Source organism: Liolophura sinensis, chromosome 11 (assembly GCF_032854445.1).
Source record: "Liolophura sinensis isolate JHLJ2023 chromosome 11, CUHK_Ljap_v2, whole genome shotgun sequence".
NCBI lineage: Eukaryota > Metazoa > Mollusca > Polyplacophora > Chitonida > Chitonidae > Liolophura > Liolophura sinensis.
In genome coordinates, this window is record NC_088305.1 from 13,138,352 (window position 1) to 13,163,121 (window position 24,770).

The 24,770-nt window shown below is 40.2% G+C and overlaps 1 protein-coding gene across 3 annotated transcripts in view; it reads right to left on the bottom strand.

The window, feature by feature from the left end:
- Nucleotides 1–1,057: 1,057 nt before the first annotated feature.
- LOC135478012 (WAS/WASL-interacting protein family member 1-like) overlaps nucleotides 1,058–24,770 on the bottom strand; it is a 40,517-nt gene continuing 16,804 nt past the window's right edge. For all 3 annotated transcript variants that reach the window (XM_064758265.1, XM_064758263.1, XM_064758264.1), the window contains 4 exons: nucleotides 22,845–23,036; nucleotides 7,529–8,305; nucleotides 4,566–4,673; nucleotides 1,058–2,997 (listed from right to left, as the gene is read on the bottom strand). In XM_064758265.1, coding sequence (XP_064614335.1) covers nucleotides 2,951–2,997; nucleotides 4,566–4,673; nucleotides 7,529–8,305; nucleotides 22,845–23,036 — 1,124 coding nt within the window. In that variant the 3' untranslated portion in view covers nucleotides 1,058–2,950. The remainder of the gene's footprint in view (nucleotides 2,998–4,565; nucleotides 4,674–7,528; nucleotides 8,306–22,844; nucleotides 23,037–24,770) is intronic.

Below are 24,770 nucleotides of genomic sequence, written 5' to 3' on the forward strand. Positions count from 1 at the left end.
TGACCTTAAAGCTTGTTTTTCGGCTTTAGAAATTAAAATTTTGTCCATGTCACGAATATTAGCTTGAAACAGAATGTGCCCAAATTTCAACTTGCAGTACTAAAAACTAAGCATTGGGAAGAAGTTCAAAATTTTGACTGAAGTCACAAATGGTTTTGTAGAGTTGGACCCTGATGTTTAATTCCTTCTTGTTCCATCACATACACTTAAGCAAACACAAGCTAACAACAAATGCAAAGTGTTAATTCACCACCTGACTGTAGTGAATCTGATCAGTGTGGCGGTTACCTCATCTACGTCACAACCTGAACCCAAACACTGTTACCACAAGACAAAAATACAGAGTGCTGTTTTAAGGGGAGGAGATGGGGATGGGTGTATGGATTGGGGGCACGACGGTATACAAAAATACTTTGAAAATGTTTATGTACAGGAGTTTATTCTAGGGTTACAAGAGTGCTAGGAAAAAATGTCCAAAATGCTGAATAAGCAAACCTCAAACCCTGAATGTATTTTGCCCCCCCTCCCCCTCCCCCCATTTCTACTGTACCAAATTACCAACTTTAAAAAAACAAAAGAACTGGGGACTGATATCTTATCACTGATAGTGGATAGTCGTCATTGCAGTACATGCTAAGCAGGCTCTCTTTCCATTCCACTTACATGTACATAGTCCTAGGATAGCAGAATGCAGAGCTGATCAGTTCACATAATTCTTTTGTATTTAATCATAAAAATAACTTTTTTATAGAGTCATAATTTGTCATACATAATTCCAAAAGTTGAGACCACAATTATTGTTTTGTCCATCCAAGGCAAAATCATGATAAACATGTACACAAACATGTACGTGTGAATACACGTACAACCAACATTTCTGTGATTAGAGAATTACATGTACACATTCCTATACATGTAGACTACACATGTAAGTACGTCCATGTATATGTCTGTGCACCTATCACCTGTAACACCAACACCTTGTTCCACCAACTGTACATAAACCATACACCTACATAGGTAACAACAGGGGAGTTTTGAAAGATTTGAAAAACTTTTTTCCGCCTTTTACAAGACAGCAAATGTTGCACTAAATATAATCAAAAATAGTTGCTTAACATTTCTGACGGGTCATATGGTACATTAGGACTCTTTTTACCTTTGGTGACCAAAGAGCTGGATCTCAAAACTCCTTAATTTCAGCTGGTTGTCATGGTGACATTACGGTATTTGTGCCTGCAGCCGAGGCGTGTTTGCATTGTGAAACACGGGCCGATTTCACAAAGCCATTTCTGACTTAAAAACCTCTTCACAATGCTTAGTTTTTGGTAGTGGAAGTTGAAATTTGGACATATTTGTCTTAGGATAACGTTGGGGACAACATTTTAATTACAAAAGCCGAAAAGTGAGCCTTAAGATCGCATTTCAAATTTTGACTCGAGTCAGAAATGGCTTCGAGGAATCGGCCCCAGATGTCGTACACGCTTTAGCTCAAACCCTGTGTCTTTTTCACCTGAGACATTTAGTTATCTACACCTACGTGAAGGAAAAAAAAAACCCCAAAAAATTCTGTGACCAAGCAGAAATTGTTTGCCTTATGAACATGTATGTCTGTATAAATAGAGGTATTTCAATTCAGTGAACACACACACCACGATCCCTATTCGTGCGCCAGTCATGTCTACCACTCAAATCCAGTGGAGTAATTCCAAAATTACTAACTGCTGTACATTCTTACTTGACTTGGAAGGTTTGATCAGATTTCCTTTAGATTCTACAGATTTAAATTTTTTTTTTTTTTACAGGGACGAGGTCATAATATCTACTTATATACTTATCTATTTGTTATTGTTGTCACTTTTTTGTTTTAGTTTCGCAAATTTTGCTTCATTATATTTGTTATATCATTCCATTCAACACTGTGGTCACCTCAAATGAAACACCTTTACAATGTACGTTCACCACCGATACGGAACTGTTGTGTTTTTCACCAGGTTTTTCTGCCTCACTCAATAGAGGAATATATCTATGGTATACCAATAGGAATATAATATAAGCTTGATCAAACATAAAATCTCTCTTTCCCACTCGACTTGACAAAGAGCTATCCATTGCATAAAGCCCTTTATGCTGTATATACAAATAGAAGAGTTCTACCTATCGCCTAGTCTCTGGTCGAGTTGGAAGGCAGTGGGTGTAGTAGAAAGTCTCAAGGAATAATAGACCTACTGTTTGGGCCTATGAATCACAGCTCCTCACAGCGCAACCTGGAATGGAGGAGCAAACTTGAGGGAGTTGCAAGGGCAGATAACTCTAGATTTCCAACTAGAGTTCTTTCCCCTATGTTTGGTTTTTTGTGTTTTTTTTTTTTCGTTTTTGTCTAAGCAGATGAAAATCAAGACAACTGGTTTTCTACCAGTCTAGATTATGTACACATATACACAACCCCACAGAGTCCGACATCCGCCTATTACACTGTGACGCCGTTATTCGTTTCCTCGTTTATTGTCGAGACATGTAGCACTTGTTCATATGTATCCCTGCCAAGCACAAATACTCATGCATCCTGGCCTCCCATCAGAACCACATAGGTACAAAGGGATACATCAGTAAGCTCTCTCTTCTGTCTATCAGAGCGTTCAAAACTCCACCAGACAGCGGTTGCGTTTGAGTATGGCCAGTATATATGTACACTGTTGTAACCCACATCCAGTGAGGGGACTTGAAACTGATCCAATTGACACAAGGGCTTGGAATATTAACACGAAGCCCCGTTGGTTTCATCATCACAAGAATTCTGCGTTGCTTGTCATTTTCAGACCTACACATGCTCGCTGTCCAATCCACCAGCAGTTTATGTCTACCCCGAACCCCAGACGGAGCCACTTCGTGAAGCTGGTGAGTGCCTGAGGGACAGACTGGTGTAAGGGTCGTTACATTACAGCTGCCCTCACCGAGCCCCTGGAGGCGGAGGAGGGGGACCTCGTCGAGATGAACCTGAAACACACACAAATCCATTAGTTAAATATTTCTCACATGTACACCTTAAAGATTTCGAGCTTCCAGGCTTTTTGCGGGAGAAACATTGAAATTTCCAAGCTTTTTGCAGGGGAAATATTGAAATTTCCAAACCTTTTGCAGAAGAAACTATGAAATTTCCAAGGTTAAATTAGGTTAGGCTCACGAAATGGATAGCGGGAAACTTGGTGTAACAAATAGTTTTTTGTTCAACTTTTTGTTAAAATGTGTTAAATGCATTCAAGTGTATGAATTTTATGGTGGGCTTTAAGAACCACATACATTTGTTTAGCTACTCTGCTGTCACAAGAAATTTTTTCCCCACTCTACACATAGCTATCAGTGTAATAACTCTTACTGCCGATGTGTTACTGGTTCCTTAAATAAAGTTCAGGAAGAAATCATGGTAATTTGACATCCGCGTACTTTTCCACTGGCAGTATGGTCCATATAACCCACCTTACAACTTCAAATATTAGGCTGCTTTTATTCAATAAATTACATCTTTATAGCCAGTTCTCAATGGTCTTACTTCATTTTCCCTTGTCCAGAATGCTTTACCTACTAGTCCAGACTTTGTACATCAACATGCTCAATACACCATTCACCTGGATTCTGGCTGTGACACTGGCATGAATACTCGACCTACTTAAAACACACCACTCACCTTGATCTATTCTGGCTGTGACACTGGCATGAATACTCGACCTACTTAAAAGACACAACTCACCTTGATCTATTTTGGGTGTGACACTGGCATGAATACTCGACCTACTTAAAAGACACAACTCACCTTGATCTATTCTGGGTAAGACACTGGCATGAATACTCGACCTACTTAAAAGACACCACTCACCTTGATCTATTCTGGGTGTGACACTGGCATGAATACTCAACCTACTTAAAAGACACAACTCACCTTGATCTATTCTGGCTGTGACACTGGCATGAATACTTGACCTACTTAAAACACACCACTCACCTTGATCTATTCTGGGTGTGACACTGGCATGAATACTCGACCTACTTAAAAGACACCACTCACCTTGATCTATTCTGGGTGTGACACTGGCATGAATACTCGACCTACTTAAAGCACACCACTCACCTTGATCTATTCTGGCTGTGACACTGGCATGAATACTTGACCTACTTAAAACACACCACTCACCTTGATCTATTCTGGGTGTGACTGGCGTGAATACTCGACCCACTTAAAAGACACAATTCACCTTGATCTATTCTGGGTGTGACACTGGCATGAATACTCGACCTACTTAAAACACACCACTCCCCTTGATCTATTCTGGCTGTGACACTGGCATGAATACTTGACCTACTTAAAACACACCACTCACCTTGATCTATTCTGGCTGTGACTCTGGCATGAATACTCGACCTACTTAAAAGACACAACTCACCTTGATCTATTCTTGGTGTGACACTGGCGTGAATACTCGACCTACTTAAAACACACCACTCACCTTGATCTATTCTGGGTGTGACACTGGTGTGAATACTCGACCTACTTAAAAGACACAACTCACCTTGAGCATTTCTGGGATTTGTACTAGGATAAGTTTTTGTACAATTTGCAAACGTTTCTGGAGGGGGCAATGTATTCACTTCATGGAACTTAAACCTGGATTCAAAATCTGAAAGAGAAATGAAAGATCAGCAATATGCAATATACTAAGGATATACTATAGGATATACTATAGGATTACGATGAAGTGTTACTCATTACTCGCTGCTTCTCATGCTACCAGTTCTGTACTATCACAGATGATCCCTGACGTTCATGTTGGGGTCTCCGTGGCTCACTTTGTTAGTGCGCTAGAGCAGAGTAATGGCCCAGGAGCCTCCCACCAATGCGGCCGCCGTGAGTTCAAGTCCAGCTCATGCTGGCTTCCTCTCCGGACGTACATGGGAAGGTTTGGTAGCAACCTGCGGATGGTTGTGGATTTCCACACGGTTCTTCTCCGCTTCTTGAGTACGGCATAAAACACCAATCAAATAAAATGATGTTTACGGTTTTCACTTTCTAAAACAATGCAATATAAAATATAAAATAAAATAAACACCACCAAGAAAAGTCTTTAAAACCAAGAACAATTTCATCCTGATAAATAAATACATCATTAGAAATACATATATACATATAGGGAAAATGACATGTATACCCTAATAAATAAAAGGCATTCAATTTTACATGTACCTTATCTGTCTGACCTTGGCAATCAATAAAAGCCTGTTGTACACAAGTGACACTTTCTGTTTCCATACTGCAGTAATGTAGTACGTTTCTTATCAACTTTAAACTGTGAGTATATTTAACACATACATGAACACTGCAGTTTCCTGGTTGGAAAAAGACCCTTCTTATCATGTGCATGTGTCATTGGTGTTAAATGCTCAAGGCAGGTTTACTTAAACAATGTCGATCAGTTTTATGAATGGAAGAAACCAGAATACACCGAATAAAACCACTCGCCTCTGGCAAGTAACTGGCTCACTTTTCCAGATGCAGACTTTAATGCTCAAGGAAGTTGTGCTTAAATGATGTTAATGTAGTCAGTTTTATGAGTGGAAGAAACCAGAATGCACCGAGCAAAACCACAGCCCTTTGGCAAGTAACTGACTGACTTATTCAAATGTAGACTTTAATGCTCAAGGAAGTTGTACTTAAATGATGTTAGTGTAGTCAGTTTTATGAGTGGAAGAAACCAGAATGCACCAAGCAAAACCACAGCCCTTTGGCAAGTAACTGACTGACTTATTCAAATGTAGACTTTAATGCTCAAGGAAGTGGTACTTAAACGATGTTAGTGTAGTCAGATTTATGAGTGGAAGAAACCAGAATGCACCGAGTAAACCACTCGCCTTTGGCAAGTAATTGACTCACTTTTCCAGATGTAGACTTTAATGCTCCAGGAAGATCTACTTAAACGATGTTAGTGTAGTCAGTTTTATGAGTGGAAGAAACCAGAATGAGAACATCATCAGGATTAGAAACTTAACCTATGAGCAGTTTCACCCTATTGCAGAATGATTTCCTGTCAGGCTAATCAAATTATGAGTGGCAATGAACGAAGCAGTTGGTTGTTCAACACCAGCTAATGTAGCCATCAAACTAATGTCACAGGTTTTCACAAATACACCACTGGTAAAAATAAATAAAGCTTGAGTTTAACTGAATGGGAAAAAAAATGAATGTTAACTCCTTGAAATTTGATTTAAAATTTTGGCAAGGTCCTCAAATTCTCCATCACAAGCTTCGAGGTACGGCATGCAGAGAAGACACACCCTTAAAGTGACCTGGAGTCAGACAAGGTATGAACTGAGCTGGCAGGTGATTGCCGATCTGTAATCCTCGTGGCACCCGTTTGTGTTACAGAATTCTGAATTGTTCTGAATTGTCCTGAATACGCAAGTAATAACACTTGGAAGTGAAAACCCAGACTTTCCTCTTTAGTGGACAATAATGCCCTTTGGCTTTGTATCTCTACAAGTCCTCCATCACCACAATGTGTCTTGGAAGAAAGTTGGTCCAAATTTTCTCAATCTGTGGCATTCTTTTCTGACGATGTGTGTAACACGACAGTGTCCTGCACTGTGTTACAGTAGTGACAAATAATACATGGGCAAGGCACGATTGCGAAATCAGCTGTGGAATAAAGCAATTGTCTCCAATGGCCTGTGTTGTAAACATGGCTGTGACGCCACACAGTCCAGGCAAGGATCACTGTAATAGTGAAGCCGATCTTCTGATGTTTGATCACCAAATTTGATCTATTGTTGATCGGGATCTATTTGAGAAACATCATACCACCTGATGTTGGGTGCCGGGGATCTACTTCAAACATTATTTGGGGCAGTGTACTTGTACTGAATATTAATCAAATATTCTGACAATGTTATTAAATCTTATCATTAAGCCCCCGTCATGACATTATGCTCAAACTATCATCTCTGTATGACGGCTAGACAAAACATGTACACTGATCATGACAATCGATTTGATCAACGAAGGCCACTGGTCTCATCCCGTTGGGATACAGTCGGTATATCACATACTAACCACCAGGCCACAATAGATGTGGGATTTAAAGTTAGGAAGCGGCTGTACTTGTAATGTACACCACCAGATATAAAGCTGCACCTGACATCAGCACGAACTGAAGAAACACCCTAACCTTCCAAACTAATGGTCAAGGACCACACAGTATTACGGTGGGAGGAAACCATCTGCAGGTTCTGGAAGACCCTGCCACACTCAAACGGTGAGGAAGCCAGCATAAGCTGGGCCTGAACTCAAAGCAACCACATTGAGGAGAGGCTTCGGAGCCATTGTCCTCCACTGGCATGCCAACCATTTGGCCATAGAGACCCCCCAGAAACCAACGAGGATTAAGGCGCTGATATGGATCAGCTTATACGAGACAAGGTACAGTAACTGAGGAAGCTTGAGTATCGTACGTTACCACCTGATCTCAACAAAATAACTTACCATTTTCATTTAAACTAGTGCTGCTGGCCCCTCTTGACGGTGGAGGGGGTGGCTTGGAACCCATGTTTCGTATAGGAGGGGGAGGGGCAGCATGTGGGGGAGGGGGTGGGGGCGCCCCAGGTCCTCTAGCTGGAGGAGGGGGAGGCTTAGCAGCTGGGGGGCCCCGCCCAGTCGACCCGGCAGACACTGTCCTCTGTGGTGGAGGGGGAGGGGCACTCCGGTTGTTAGGAGGAGGGGGTGGAGCTTGTGAGCGTGTTGGCCCTGTGGGGAAGCGCCCACCCGACACGCCAGGAGGAGGCCCAGGGTGAGCTGGGGGAGGGGGTAAGGGCCGCGTGGATATGGTCTTTGCGTTCATACTGTTCTTGTTCAGATTCACACTTGGCGGTCGGCTATTGGTTTCGTTCTCTGCTGTCACAGAGGGTGGCGGCCTGCTGGGTGGGGGAGGAGGGGGTCCTCCCGGAGCACGTCTGGCGTTGGGAGGCGGGGGTCGGTTAGCTACTCTCCCTGGAGGTGGGGGAGGAGGTGCACCATGGTTGGATCGAGAGTCAATGTTATTAGAGTTGTGATTGCCGTTTTCCGATCCAAAACGATTGCCGACAGCAGGAGCACCGTACTTGGTCACTGGCTTATTAGAATTGGGCGGGGGTGGAGGAGGCCCGTTACTTGCGGCTACTGGCCCGTTGCTGATCTGTCTGTTCGTCACCGGCTTGTTAGAGCCGTAACCACCAGCTGGTCCAGCACGATTTGCCCCTGGAGGTTTTAATGGTTGTGGCGGAGCTGTAAGAACAAAAAGAGAAAGGTAAGTTCATGTTGAATTGGTCTTTTCATTACCTGGGTACATGACAGGTGTTTTATGTGACATTTTACTCCAGATTCAGTGCGGGATTATTAGTGCCGGATACTAACCTCATTTGCTTGCCCAGATACGTCAGCAGACAAGTCTCTTAACAAAGCCACAGCTGAACCAGCAAAAGCTAGAAAGTAGATTTGAACTTGTAGACCTAATTGGTCAAGGTGCCATAAATGCTTTGAAGAATCGAGATTAACAATGACACCTCCAATCTCTATTTAGATAACATCACCTTTAATTCTCAGTTTTAATCTGAGCCCGCTCTTTATGTAGCCCCATGTCTGAACCCAGGGATCAACATTGACCATAAAATGTCACAGGACTAACTCGGCCAATGGGCTTTGAAAACTACAGGTCCTCCTCAATACTAGCTGGTATTTTTGTTATAAATACAGAAATTACTATGAAACTGTTCTCTAAGACTTATTTTCATCTTAATGCATAGTATCTAGTGGGAGCCACAGTGGTGATTGCTTCCTGAAAAATGTAGGTATGTTGACTGGTATCAAACTATGTAAATCACAGGCAATACTTAAACTGGGACGGCGCAGCGAAAACACCACTGGCCTTAGACCAATGGACCAGTTTTACATGTTTATCATGATCCCTGCAATCTCCAGTATGTAAAAAACACTCTTTGAACTCCAACCACGTCTGATTCTCTGGGACAACACTTGAAACCTTACTACATGACTACATGGAAAAAAAAATACCTACTGTATCCAAGTCAGGAAGAGGATTTATTTATTTATTTATCTGATTGGTGTTTTATGCCGTACTCAAGAATATTTCACTTATACAATGGCGGCCAGCATTATGGTGGGAGGAAACCGGGCAGAGCCCGGGGGAAACCCACGACCATCCGCAGGTTGCTGCTAGACCTTCCTACGTACGGCCGGAGAGGAAGCCAGCATGAGCTGGACTTGAACTCACAGCGACTGCATTGGTGAGAGGCTCCTGGGGGCTAACCAACTGGAGGCCCCAGTCAGGAAGGGGAGTTAACCCACAAGTCATACCAACTCCAATTCTCTGGGTCATTTTAGATCAGTGAATCGGGGCTGGAACAGTGTACCCATGTAGTCTGACGCAGCTTGGTGCAATACACAAATTTCACATCAATAGGAGGGACTTCTGTTATCACAGCCATGGTATTTTAAGTCTAATTTCCCAAGTACACTTCATGTACAAGTATACGAGATAAATGTACATAGATATATACTGTACATTTCCAAGACAGGGGACTGAACCATGAGTGAGTTCAATGTACACAGGTGAGTTGACTGAACCATGAGTTATGTTCCGAACAAATTTTCTTTCTATAAATACAAATACCACCGTCGAAATCTCTCATGAAAACTGCCAGGTGTACTGCCACAACCACATATCACCTGGACATCACCTGATACGTGTAAATGTACATACTGATGTATCTACATGCTCATGTTTAACCTGTCCCCTCTACAGCTGTTCCTACATGTACCTGTTATGAGGACCATTAGTCATGAATTCTGGGCTGTTGTAAACATGTACCTGCACAGGTGTTTATACAATCCATACGCTGTAATCAATATCATACAGGCACACATGCATATAATGTTACAATGTTCTCGGGAAATGTATATATATATATATATATATATATTATACATACGTCTTCTGAATTGTCAGTGCATTGAATAAACCTGCACGCTATCAAAAAACCTGTATCACATAAATGAACACCACTAGTTCACAGTCCTGAACTGTCACATAAATAAGCAGCAGACAGTTGTCCTGAACTATCCCAGTACTGCACAGTTCTCAACTATCACATAAATGATCAGCAGACCACTGGATCAAACTATCACAGAGCCTGCCACACACATTACACACATGTACATCTTTATGATCAGAGCCTGCCACACACATTACACACATATACATCTTTATGATCAGAGCCTGCCACACACATTACACACATATACATCTTTATGATCAGAGCCTGCCACACACATTACACACATGTACATCTTTATGATCAGAGCCTGCCACACACATTACACACACATACATCTTTATGATCAGAGCCTGCCACACACATTACACACATGTACATCTTTATGATCAGAGCCTGCCACACACATTACACACATATACATCTTTATGATCAGAGCCTGCCACACACATTACACACATGTACATCTTTATGATCAGAGCCTGCCACACACATTACACACATGTACATCTTTATGGTCAGAGCCTGCCACACATATTACACACATCTACATCTTTATGATCAGAGCCTGCCACACACATTACACACATGTACATCTTTACGATCAGAGCCTGCCACACACATTACACACATGTACATCTTTACGATCAGAGCCTGCCACACACATTACACACACATACATCTTTATGATCAGAGCCTGCCACACACATTACACACATATACATCTTTATGATCAGAGCCTGCCACACACATTACACACATGTACATCTTTACGATCAGAGCCTGCCACACACATTACACACATGTACATCTTTACGATCAGAGCCTGCCACACACATTACACACACATACATCTTTATGATCAGAGCCTGCCACACACATTACACACATGTACATCTTTACGATCAGAGCCTGCCACACACATTACACACATGTACATCTTTACGATCAGAGCCTGCCACACACATTACACACATGTACATCTTTACGATCAGAGCCTGCCACACACATTACACACATGTACATCTTTACGATCAGAGCCTGCCACACACATTACATACATGTACATCTTTATGATCAGAGCCTGCCACACACATTACACACATGTACATCTTTACGATCAGAGCCTGCCACACACATTACACACATGTACATCTTTACGATCAGAGCCTGCCACACACATTACACACATGTACATCTTTACGATCAGAGCCTGCCACACACATTACGCACATGTACATCTTTACGACCAGAGCCTGCCACACACATTACGCACATGTACATCTTTACGATCAGAGCCTGCCACACACATTACACACATGTACATCTTTACGATCAGAGCCTGCCACACACATTACACACATGTACATCTTTACGATCAGAGCCTGCCACACACATTACGCACATGTACATCTTTACGATCAGAGCTGCCACACACATTACACACATGTACATCTTTACGATCAGAGCCTGCCACACACATTACGCACATGTACATCTTTATGATCAGAGCCTGCCACACACATTACGCACATGTACATCTTTACGATCAGAGCCTGCCACACACATTACGCACATGTACATCTTTACGATCAGAGCCTGCCACACACATTACACACATGTACATCTTTACGATTAGAGCCTGCCACACACATTACGCACATGTACATCTTTACGATCAGAGCCTGCCACACACATTACACACACATACATCTTTACGATCAGAGCCTGCCACACACATTACACACATGTACATCTTTACGATCAGAGCCTACCACACACATTACACACACATACATCTTTATGAGCAGAGCCTGCCACACACATTACACACACGTACATCTTTATGATCAGAGCCTGCCACACACATTACACACACATACATCTTTATGATCAGAGCCTGCCACACACATTACATACATGTACATCTTTATGATCAGAGCCTGCCACACACATTACACACATGTACATCTTATGATCAGAGCCTGCCACACACATTACATACACGTACATCTTTATGATCAGAGCCTGCCACACACATTACACACATGTACATCTTTATGATCAGAGCCTGCCACAAACAGTACATGCATTTACCACTTTATTCACCTAAAGTTTAGCATTTTTCAAGTGACACATTTGGCTTCTTTATAATTGGCTCATCGGCTTTCGAGTTTTTTGTGATTTAACTAATTTCTTATCGAAAAAAGACTCTGTATCGTTATACAGGCTTTTTGTGCTTATATGAAAGTGCATTTTTGCATAACTAGGTGAAATGAGCAATGTGTCGCAATTTTAAGCACTTCCCCACTGGTAAGCAATTTTAGAGATAAACAATTTTGCCACACATCCTGCAATTTCACACAAATGGTCATAGCTATATGTGTCGACTAGTGTGAGGCTCAGGCAATGCAAACGCACTGATATGCTATCACACTTCCTACAATGGTACGAGAATGGGTAACAGAACCAGCCTCTACAACCTTAATGTCATCAACACACAGATCGCATACTATACCAAGGGAGAGGTCAAATCACAGAAGTAAAGTTTACTAAAGGTTGACAACAAACACCACAAACCTACACGCCCTACCCTTTAATAGGAACTACTGCATTATGGCAGTTTGGGGTTGTAATATGTACCCAGTGTCCTCAACTTAAAGGAGACAGATCCCACAGCAGTTCCCAAACCTGTTCCTGGTGAAGCGTATATTATTTAATCTCTCTTATGTACTGAGAGTCTATGTTTAAACAAGAGCACTGCACCTGCATGGTCTTACACTTAGGTCATCCAATTATAACTGAAGACCAGCTATATTTACATACATGTATCATTACAACCGGTATACCGTATTTACCTAATTATTGCACATACAATATACCGTATTTACCTAATTATGGCACATACAATATACCTTGTTTACCTTATTATGGCACATACAATATACTGTGTTTACCTAATTATGGCACATACAATATACCGTGTTTACCTAATTATGGCACATACAATATACTGTGTTTACCTAATTATCGAATATACAATATACTGTATTTACCTAATCATCACACATAGCATGCACTGTATTTACCTAATTATCACACATAACATGCACACAATTTACTTAATTATCACACATAACATGCACCAAATTTACCTAACTATTACACATAACATGCACCACATTTACTTAATTATCACACATAACTTATACTAAACATACATGTATGTACATATACTAAATGTGGCCTTGTCTAGCCATTCAATTACAAATGGTTATGTAAAACAGTGCCTGTATCCCAAGCTTACTCACTTTAGTTCATGTCATGTCTGCATGGTATTTATTCAGACATATTTTAAAGGCATTATTCTGTGTAGACTGACAAAATGATACCTTTTGTGAAGCCCTGAAATTGGCCAATCCACTTAATGTAGTTTTGTCTCAGATTATATGTACGCGAAATATGCACTGAAAGTTGCTCTTTTGTACGCGAAAAGGTTGAGGAATGACGGTAACACCTGACAGCTAACTATATGCTGCGTATATGTATGTCCCTTGCTAATGTGACTGATTTCCTCCAGCTTTTCCCCACATGAAAATGCAACTTTCTGTGCCATTTATGAACATTTTTTATTTGGTTTTGAAGACAAAACTACAATGATAGTATCGGCCAATTTCAGGGCTTAAAGAAAAGTGTAATTTTATTAGTCTACACAGAGTGCCTTCAGAATACGCTTGAATAAACATCTAGCAAACACTGAGTAATACAAAGTACTATAAATTCTGCCTCAAAACACAACATACTTGTACATCCTAAAACTGACTCTGGATAGTAGAGTATAAGTGGTATATCTTTGTGATAATCAACATTGAGTCTCTCCGGGCACTTTAGGTCATTTGTTACTAATATTTAAGTTTAAAGCCTGTCAGACATTGGTAACTATAAATTCTGCCCTCATTTTTTTCCTGTTGTAATTGTGACTGTGTTATACTCAGTATATCTGGTCTGAAGATAAGCTCATATCTGTTACCCATATTGGGTGCTGAAAGTTATCACTCAAGATCGAAAATCGCTTAATCACTAATATATAGCTCATCACAAACAGTTTGTCTTTAATGCTGCTATGATTAATAACCTTAATTTCCGCCTGTGACACATAAATTCCGGCTAAATTTGCACATTTTGCCTGATTCTGAGAATTCTAATAATCTAAGGTGTTTTGATTGGAAAGTGAATGTACATTTAGCATGGTATATACTACTGGGAAAAGGTAAACTTCAGCACCAAAAGCAATATTTTATGACATTTATATGCCTCTCAAAACACAATTTTTTGGCAAAATTATTACAGGTCATTTATCACACTGGTAGTTGTGTAATACAGTGAGTGTAGTTAGACATATACCAATATCCTTTACCATTATGACATTACAAGTTCATATCAACATGTATAAAGTCCAGACAGGATTACGCTGTAACCTCTACACCTTGTCTCCATACATTTGATTATATTATGCCCCATAAAGGTACATGTACACCTGACACCTGAGCAAATCAAATCATGTCAAACACAATCACCATTAAAACCAAGGTGTCTACAAGTCAGATATGACATATGTGAAAGGTTTAAAACAAGGATTTTTCTGATGTGGAAAAAGAATAGAACAGAACAGTGCAAATCAGTGCAAATGGATAGGGTACATGTATATACATGTACATGTATACATACATACACACATAAAGATATATATCAGTTACATGCCATATTGGGGGCGTCCGTGCCTCAGTCGGTTAGCGCACTAGCGCAGCGTAATGACCCAGAAGCCTCTCGCCAATGCGGTCGCTTTGAGTTCATGCTGGCTTCCTCTCCGGCCGTAAGTGGGAAGGTCTGTCAGCAACCTGCAGATGGTTGTGGGTTTCCCCCGGGCTCTGCCCGGTTTCCTCCCACCATAATGCTGGCTGCCGTTGTATAAGTGAAATATTCTTGAGTACGGCGTAAAACACCAATCAAATAAATAAATAAATACATGCCATCTTTCTATCATCTGAAGGTTAGAACTCTGTCAACTACACAGGAGATTCACAGAACAGTTTCGTATTACACTCCATGCCACAAAGTGGTATTAACTTGGCAACAGGCCAGACATGATACACATGTCCATGAGTATACCTTAAAATATAACCCACTTTATCACCATTCAGAGAAAATTCTAGTTATTTGATTGGTTGAAATGCCAAACACACAAGATCGAATATAATGGGACTCCAGGGGCACATCAGTTTCCATATACCCGCACTGACCCTGACTGACCTAAATCAGCTGATTAGTGGTGATGATGACATAGGTCCGCTGCCAGGGACAGAAACATACGACAGCTCCCATGTTTAATAACTGCACGATAGTCAGTGAACAATAGTATTAATAGAAAATGACATCCATTACAACAATCTTTGGACACTGGAAGGCTCTGAACTCCAATACCTACATGGACTGTAAGGATTTATAGATTTTATTTTACGGACTGCAAAAAAAAAAAAAAAAAAAAATGCAAAGGGAGACAGCTCCGGGGTAAGCAGTTGACCTGGTCAAGTTAGCACTAGTTTTCCGCAGTTTTACGTCTCGAAAATACTCTTTATGGTGATAAATTTGTTACATGACGATGTTCTGGGAAAATACAGATAGATATTTAACTTTACTCGTTAATGTTTTTTCTCAATTATCACCTCAGAAAAATCTTAACGACCTCCGCCAAATATCTACCCGTATAGCTGCAGAAGGTCCACATGTAACTAATAGCATGTACCTAGGGTTTTTTAACGACAGCTTGTGATCACTAAATATGAACACTGAATAGTTTAATTTACCAGTTTATCAATCATACCATTATAGATTTAGCCAGAATTTGAAATCAGGCTGTCTCATTTCCAACTGTCTCCCATTTTCCCTATCTCTCCCATGTTAATTTTGTCAGAATAGGGCGTCTCAAAGACACAGAGACTCCCCCCCCCCCCCCCACCACCAACCTGGCTAAACCTATGCATACTATATTAAAGTACATCTACAATGTAGACCCAGTCTACATAATTTATTTCTACCCTGAAAAAGTGGGATTCAACAGTTTCAGAAAATGAAAGTATTTCATCTGATGACTGGCTAATGAATTCAGGCCACATAGTTTCTGGTTGTTGCAAAACACAATGGAAAATTAGGTACACAAACTGAATCACTTTAATAATAAAACACAATTCTATTTAAGTAAAATGGTCAAAGTATCCAAGGTTAAAAATAAAAACAGAAGACATTTACCTTGACATTCCTAGATATTTTTGGGCAACAAAATAACCATTTCCAAACTGATATTTCTGAAGGACCCAACAGTTGTCCAACTATATCTAACTGGGTATTTGACTTGCACATCAATAGTTTCCTAAATCCAAGGAAACATTACATACCTAATGTAGGTCAATTCAAAGCGTGCTCCTGCGTTATTAAGCCGTCACATTCAAAATCTGCTCATTCAAAACGTGAAGAGCCAAACTGTTGCATACAGTAGCTACTACGAACATGTTTGTAGATTGCAAATGCAAGTATGTTGAGAATGTGCTTATTGATGTGACTGTTTTTTGATGTCATTCTGAAGAATTATTTTTACTGCCATGCATGTGCTGTACCGGTATGCCAATATTATTTGTATGTACTGAGTCTGTCAAAGTATGCAAATGCTATTTGTACACAGTGTACAAGTATGTACCAGTGTAAATATCATTTCGTTTTACAGCACTCTTGTCAGTTATAATACATGACACACATAAACATCAACTGCTGTGCATACTGCAAACATTTACCTTGATGCAAATCTAACACATAACAGATGGCTGGAAGGGGCAACAGGATTGTATTGTTTGCAACGACTCTGTACCATGCACAACCAGCAATGATCAGTTTCGCACCAGAGACTGCGGACATTTCAAACCTGTACAAGTCTACCCATGTATAGGAGAGCTGCCTGTACTCTTATACTCCACCACACATCATACTCACTACCATGATGCTCACGCACTCTTCAAGAAGAAATGGGTTTTTGAAAAGGCTTTTTGGCCAATGTGTGTCGATAATTTCCCATCATTTTTCTAAATCCTACATATGTAGTATGTAGTATATTCAATCTGACAATTTCCGGCAATAAATGGATCAGTAGATTAGAGTTAAACTGTACCTCAACAAAAAAAAAAAGCTAACCAGACAAACAAACAGAAAGACGTTACATTATAACTAGCGTACGGGCATTCTCTAAATTTCATTAATACTAATAACATAATAAGCTGCATTCAGTTCACAAATATAACTAGTATCGAAACAATGCATGTAAATGAAAATATGAATGTACAGTACATGTACATATAACAACATGTGGGTAAGCTCCCTAACCAACAAATACGTGTACAAATATAACTAGTATCAAAACAATACATATAAATGAAAATATGAATGTACATGTATGTATAACAACATGTGGGTAAACTAGCTAACCAACAAATACATGTACAAATATAACTAGTATCAAAACAATATATATAAATGAAAATATGAATGTACATGTATGTATAACAACATGTGGGTGAGCTACCTAACCAGCAAATACATGTACTTGTATCAAATCTTGTACTAGCACATTCTTAAATCATAGAAACTTTCCAATACTTACTGGGCTGACTGCCTGCACAACAGAAAAGAGTGCCCCTATAAAGAAGCAAAGTACCCCTTCAACACTATGTGTTGTAAGCCATGTTAGCTGGGTAAGGCTGTCAGGGGTTCCCTGGTGATGAGACATTATGTGGGATGGCCTCCGAGTAAAACTGTAACGGCAGCTAGCACTGCCTCCAGAAGGAGGAAGAAAAAACTGTTACATGTCTACCAATGATGGGAATTTCTTTGTCACAATATTTCTAGAGTCAACACTTCTATCAGACAGGGAAAAAAGATCCGCCTGGCTGTGGGTCATGTGCTACTAAACTGCCTGGGTGTCCCAATGTACGTCCCTTCTGCACAGACAATGTGGCACATAGCCCCACGCACACAAACAGCCAAGTCAAACCAGGAAGTATTAAACTGCCCTGTAAACAACTTAAATAAATGCCACCCCAAAAAGCCCACATATACACAATGGCATACGTCTGAGGGCAAATACAGGATTAGATTAATACCTGGAAAGCCGAGCCTAACGGACGTTTGCTCAGGCTACAAAAACTTACTTCAGTAATACTATATTATTTGATTTTTCCTTTCTTTGAAAAGTACAGAAACTTCACATATCAAAAGTGTATGACTTTCACTAATATATTTTCTAACCTCTTTAAGTTTTTAAATATTAAAAATATACACACTCTGTATGTAGGTTAATTTTACATAAAAATTAACCTTTTTTAGTCGCAATGACCCAGGAGCCTCTCGCCAATGCAGTCAATGTGAGTTCAAGTCTGGCTTATGCTGACTTCATGCTGACTTCCTGTTCGGCTACACACGAGAAGGTCTGTCAGAAAAATGCGGATGGTCGTGGGTTTCTGAGTCATAAGTGAAATATTCTTGAGTACGGCGTAAAACACCAGTCAAATAAATCAATAAATAAACACAATCAGGCTCGAATATCTTATGGTGCACTTGAACTAAATTCATTCAAGACGACATACGTAATACGTAAAAATTGTATTTACACTGTGCAAAATTCTAAGTATAAAGTGCACATTATGACCCATCTCCACACAAGATGTATATACCTGTACAGTTTGTGTGTAAGTACATATAACTGTCTTTCTACAAAAGTACAGCCGAAGTTCACAATGCTCTCAGCAGTGAGCATATCCGCAATGTAAGGAAAACAGACGCTATTCAGCTGTAGTATTAAATGACATAATAAGAGCCCAGTGTTGCATGTGAATGTGTTTCTGAAAGCAAGGCTGTCTTAGGATTTTTGTCAAAAAAAAAAAAAAAGTACGAGGGGGGATGGGGCGGGGGGGGGTTTTGTTGTAGGGTAGGAAGGAAGTGCAGCTGCACACAAGCCTATGTCATATGACAGCCTCAAGGTTAGCTCAAAGCCTCTTTAACTGTTATGCACACAGACAGTTACATGTGCTAGGGGGGCGCCCAGGAATGCAGTTTTTTCCACCCTTAAGCAAAGACAGACCAACCATATACATGTACACCACAACTGCTCAGCCTTTCTCATACATCATGTATATGTCCATGGAAGTGGGCACTTTGGACTACATGATATGCATGCTTCTTTTAACATGTATTAAACTTGGCTTTGGTAGCTGTGGACATCTACATGTATAAATGCTCTATCCAAAGGACTTGATTATTTGATTGGTGTTTTACGCCATACTAAAGAATGTTTCAATTATATGAGGGCGGCCAGCATTATGGTGGGTGGAAACTGGGCCGAGCCCGGGGGAAACCCATAACCATCCCGCAGGTTGCTGGCAACCCTTTCCACGTACTTCTATTTCTAAGGAATGTACATGTTACTGTCACGTTAGAATTGACTACAATATAAAATTTCTATGCCTTTAATAGACAACAGAAAGCTAGTACATATCTTATTACTTTCTATTTAAAAAATAAACTCATTAGTGTCATTCACACTAACATTTGCCTTGGATTAATATCTATTAAGATTGGATTAAGATGTTCTTTGATATTACTCGAGAGGTAGGGGAAATCTCTTCGAATCTGAACTACCCAGAAAAATGATATTTTTAAATGTGCACATAAAAAATGTTAGAAAATGTCAATGCCTGACCATAACTTTTATACACGATCCACTACAGAAGTGGGATGTGGGGATCAAGCAAGAAGAAAAGCTTATAACGAGAGAGCCAAAATCTGTTCTGTATTTCCTGCTTACCTGTTCAACTTGAGCTCCTCTTATTTGTAAATGTAACTGTATATGCAGATCTGCCTGGCCCAGAATAACACTATTCCGCATATCCTGTACATGTCAAGCACATCACATTGTGCAAGGTAATCTAGCCCGATACACCACCTGGGCACGCAGTGCTGAGCGCAGAGTGAAAGAGTCAAATATCTGGACACAGGACACCGCAAGACCCTAAGAAAACTGTAGCCACACAGATCACACAATAACTGTGTACCACTATAGATCTTGAAATGTGCATGCACTATACACACACTGTACATGTCCACACACCTGTATACAGATGGCAACTATGCAGGAGCACTAGCAACCCAAAAGTTACCTCCCTTGAACTGAATTGCTGCAGCTGCTGCCACATTTAAAGGGATGCAGAATCGATTCGGACTGACTGGTGTGAGAGATAGGCAAGCCCAGGCTATTCAAGCGTGAACAAGACTGCAGGGTTTAACCTAGGAAACCCTATCTCCACTCTCAGTCAATCAGCGTTGATTCTGTATCCCTTTAATATTACACTTAAACTTCGATGACATAATTAAATACAAGTCACTGTTACAGGTGGAAAGAATGTTACTAGTTTCACTAAGGCCTTTCGAGAATACCGGTAGCTCGCCTGACTGAGCAGTTTGTAAAACTGCATAATGTTCCACTCATGTGACACATTTAAAATACTGACCTCTAAACCAAAGAAAAGTAGAATGAATGTCAAACACAGGTACTACCTTCTAATTATGTAGAACTAAAATCTTTCCACTAAATCAACCAGACCTAAATTATTATTCTGTCACAACTATGACTTTATCATGTGCGTAGAGACTGCAGAGCAGTGAATTCATATGTTATGGAGTTGTAAATCATTGTGGTGGTAAAAGACACTGTAGGGAGTTAGTGCACAACTGTACCACAGGGGTCTTTAATATGCAAATCAGGAACCGCATTTCGCAATCCATGTACTATGGGAGGTAACTGTAACCTTGTGAATAGCTCTGCAAAATGTCGAGCTATGCGGTTAAGCTTGCTCTTTGATATGCAAATCGTTACAGATGATAGTATTTATTTATTTATTTATTTAATTGGTATTTTACGCCGTACTCAAGAATATTTCCCTTACACGACGACGGCCAGCATTATGGTGGGTGGAAACCGGGTAGAGCCCGGGGGAAACCCACGACCATCTGCAGGTTGCTGACACACCTTCCTACGTACGGCCGGAGAGGAGTTACAAATGATAGGCTAGTTGCGTACTATGGGTGGCCACTGCAACCCTATGATTGGCCTAAAACAGGCCACCACCACCGACAGCATCTGATTCCCCATCTCACAATACCTCTCCTTAGTTCTTGAGATGAGCCAAAAATCCAATGTCCATAACCGGGATTGCAAAAGGATTTCAGGCGATTAAAGTTTCATATATGTTACAAATTTGCAGTTTTATACAAGTATGTGAACAAGGAAGGACTTCATCAATCCGGAAGACAGTGTCAACAGGAGTCCAAAAAGGGTGTTATAAATGTAAATGAAAAACTACAACTGCATGTACTCTAATGCTTTATTTGAGGGGGGGGGAGGGGGGGTCAGATATTAGTAGTGTTGAAAGTAGAATATTACAGTTCTTTATCAGCTTTTTGGACAAGTAAAGATATGAGTATGTTGTTCATTAGAAGGTCTAACAATGTGAGAAGAAAGAGGCTCAATATTCCTGCTACAATTACATATATATTGGTTAAAATGAGCAGACCAGATGTCCCAAAAATTAGAAGAAATCAGGTACCTGAATATCACTGTAAACCGGAACCCAAAGAGGGCAAAATGATATCAACTCTTAATGGGGGACATTTTCCGCCTACATGTAACTGTGATACGGACGCACCAAATTACACGTAGCATCCACTCTTCCACCCAATGAGGGTACTCACCCATTTAAATGACACATTTTTAGGAGTAAGGTATGCTTTGGTGGAACCTCTTAAAATGGCTACCTTTTTGGAGATAGAGGGGCATAAGTTGGTTGAAGACCAATCTTCAGGGCAGATTTTCAGCTCATAAACTGATTTGTAACGACATACACATAATATATAAACCAATTCGAAGGAAATTTGAAAGTTCCCTAATGAAATACATGTATATGTACAGCAGGTTAGAGGGTTAAATACTTCTGTTCTACTTATGCTAAAAAAATCCACTTCACTGAAGATCTCTTCACATTTCTGAGACTCTCAATGGCTGATGTCATGTTTTTCTACATTCTGTTGCTTAGAAAATAGTTGTCACTGTTGTGACATAACCCGTACATGAAATGTATAGGCATTCTTTAATAGGCAGGGTCCCACTTCTTGCAGTTTCATGCCTCAAAAACTATGTCACATTATTGCTGAGTGACAGGCACTTCAGGAGGCCTATTTAGGCCCAAGCTGTGTAGTCTATTTTTCCTTCCTGCCTTTATGAGGACGTTTTGTGGGGAAACTGTTGCCCACGCATTGCCAGAGAACAATGGTCTATTTGACAGGGACTTGGATACGTCAGCAATGCACAAGAAAATGTACATGCACCTTATTGTCTGCTTGGTCTTGTTTCAAACAAAAACACTGCAAAAATGACAGCCAGTACATACGGCCAGAAAACAATGTCTGAAAATTCTAAAGGAAGTCTGAAAATACCTCACCCAAACCACCAAATTGCATTAGCAATCACCTGTTAAGACAAAGTCAGCTGCTTTTGTTTCTTTGAAATTAAAACAAAAAAGTCTGAAATCTGCCAACTGGCAAAAAAAAAAAAAATTCCCATGCCTGTACACGGAGCTATGTATAATTCGAATACTCACGCCCAGAACCCGCTGGTAGCCTCCCTGTCTTCCTCAATGTGGGAATTCCCCCAGCAAACAGTCCACCCAGACTTGCAGAGCTGCCCATCCCGCCTGAGCCCTGGCTTGAGCTGCTACTCCCTCCTGAACCCCCAGACGTCCCACCTCCGCCCCCGCCCCCGCCTCCGCCACCAACCGGGCTAGATTTCACACCTGTAACAACAACAAGACTTCGTGTAAGACAACACACTTTACAAGGATAAACTGATTAGCTTAGATGAAGAAAATACATTCAGATGAAACATAATAAGCAAGAGAAAAAAACAACAACTCACATGTGTCTTTTAAGTGATTAAAAAATTTTCTTTCAAGGTTAACATTCCTGGAAACTGTATGAATTTGTCAGCCATTTTGTGGGCTTAATGCATCATGTAAAGCAACACTGAAAATACACCTATGCTTATGTAATTAACTTTGAATAATTTTACTTGCATAAAAAAAAAAAAAAACAATATTTCTTGGAAAGCTTAAAAGCTCAATAATGGTGATATCACATGTATATGTACAGGATACAAGCCCTTCTGTTCTGTCATCAATATTCTTCCAAATTTCAATATAAGTTTTCAAATTTTTCAAAACAAAAGAAAACAGAAAACACATCCGCATATAGAAAGAACACTTTCACAAAATGTAATTAAATTCTGAACTCATTTCCCCTAGCTAACAAATGTAGACTTTACCCGCTTTTAACTCTTAAACTGTTATCAAAAACTATTCTTTTAAACCATAAAAAAAGTTTAAGGAATCCAAGAATTACACATGTACCATACAGGACAAAAGATACATAAATGAAGAAGACCAAAATTAAAAGGCTAAATGGTAAGATCTAGTTATGAGAACACCCTGTATGTAAAGCTACTGTATCTGAAGCCCTATCTTAATGCTGCACAAGGCAAAATCATGCTAAATACACATTCTATAATAAAACAAATAACAGGTTATGTGTACATGCTTCTGGGTATAAATGTGTAAACTTGATACCATAAAAGAGTGCTTACATTCCTGCAGCTTAGCATGGTTGCCCCAAAACCAAATACATGTATAAAACACATGCCACAGAAATGTACATATCATCAGCAGAGCTTTCTATTACCTCAGCTACATGTACATACACGTCTCATGATATTTATTTATTTGACTGTGACTGTGGAGTTTAATGTCATATTTCACCTATACGAGGACAACCAGCATTATGGTGGAAGGAAACCAGGCTGTTCTGGGGAGGTAATGACTCACTGTAAAATGTACACACATATATGTGATCTGCAGAGACTTTCAGATCCACAACAAAACAGCAGCATTCATAATAATAAATATTTGAATTAGCTGTTTGCATGAGAGAATTGCAATTGTATTCTTGCACAAGGGGAGACAACTCAGATTAACTGGGATTGGCACAACAGACTATTTCATAAACTGCCTGGTAACGTTAGGCTAGTCCCGTAAAGCCTCAAACAGTCATAACAGTCTCCCTTTACACATCAGTGGGGCCATCCCAGCTCTGTCATATTAATACAGCCCCTCCTCACTGGACCGGTATGCCCATATAAAACTTATCTGATGTCTCACCTAGCCACAATGGTCAGGCGTGGATGTGCGTGTATATGGACAGTCATGCCCAGTGCAACTACTGATATTTGGACCAACCCCTTTATGCCAAGCACCCCACACAATGTTAACGGCCAGCACGTACATGTACCTTGCCTAAGGTTCCAGCGTGCGATGATCGCAACCATCTGTTTCATTTCTCAATTCAAAAAATTCGACAACTGGATTATTGTTAGAAATAGGTTGGTTTGTTGATGCAGACTTTGACATCTTTCAATCACAGACGACTTGAGGATTTCTACCAAGCATTAATAAGAGCTCAAGTTCTGTCAAGGTAAG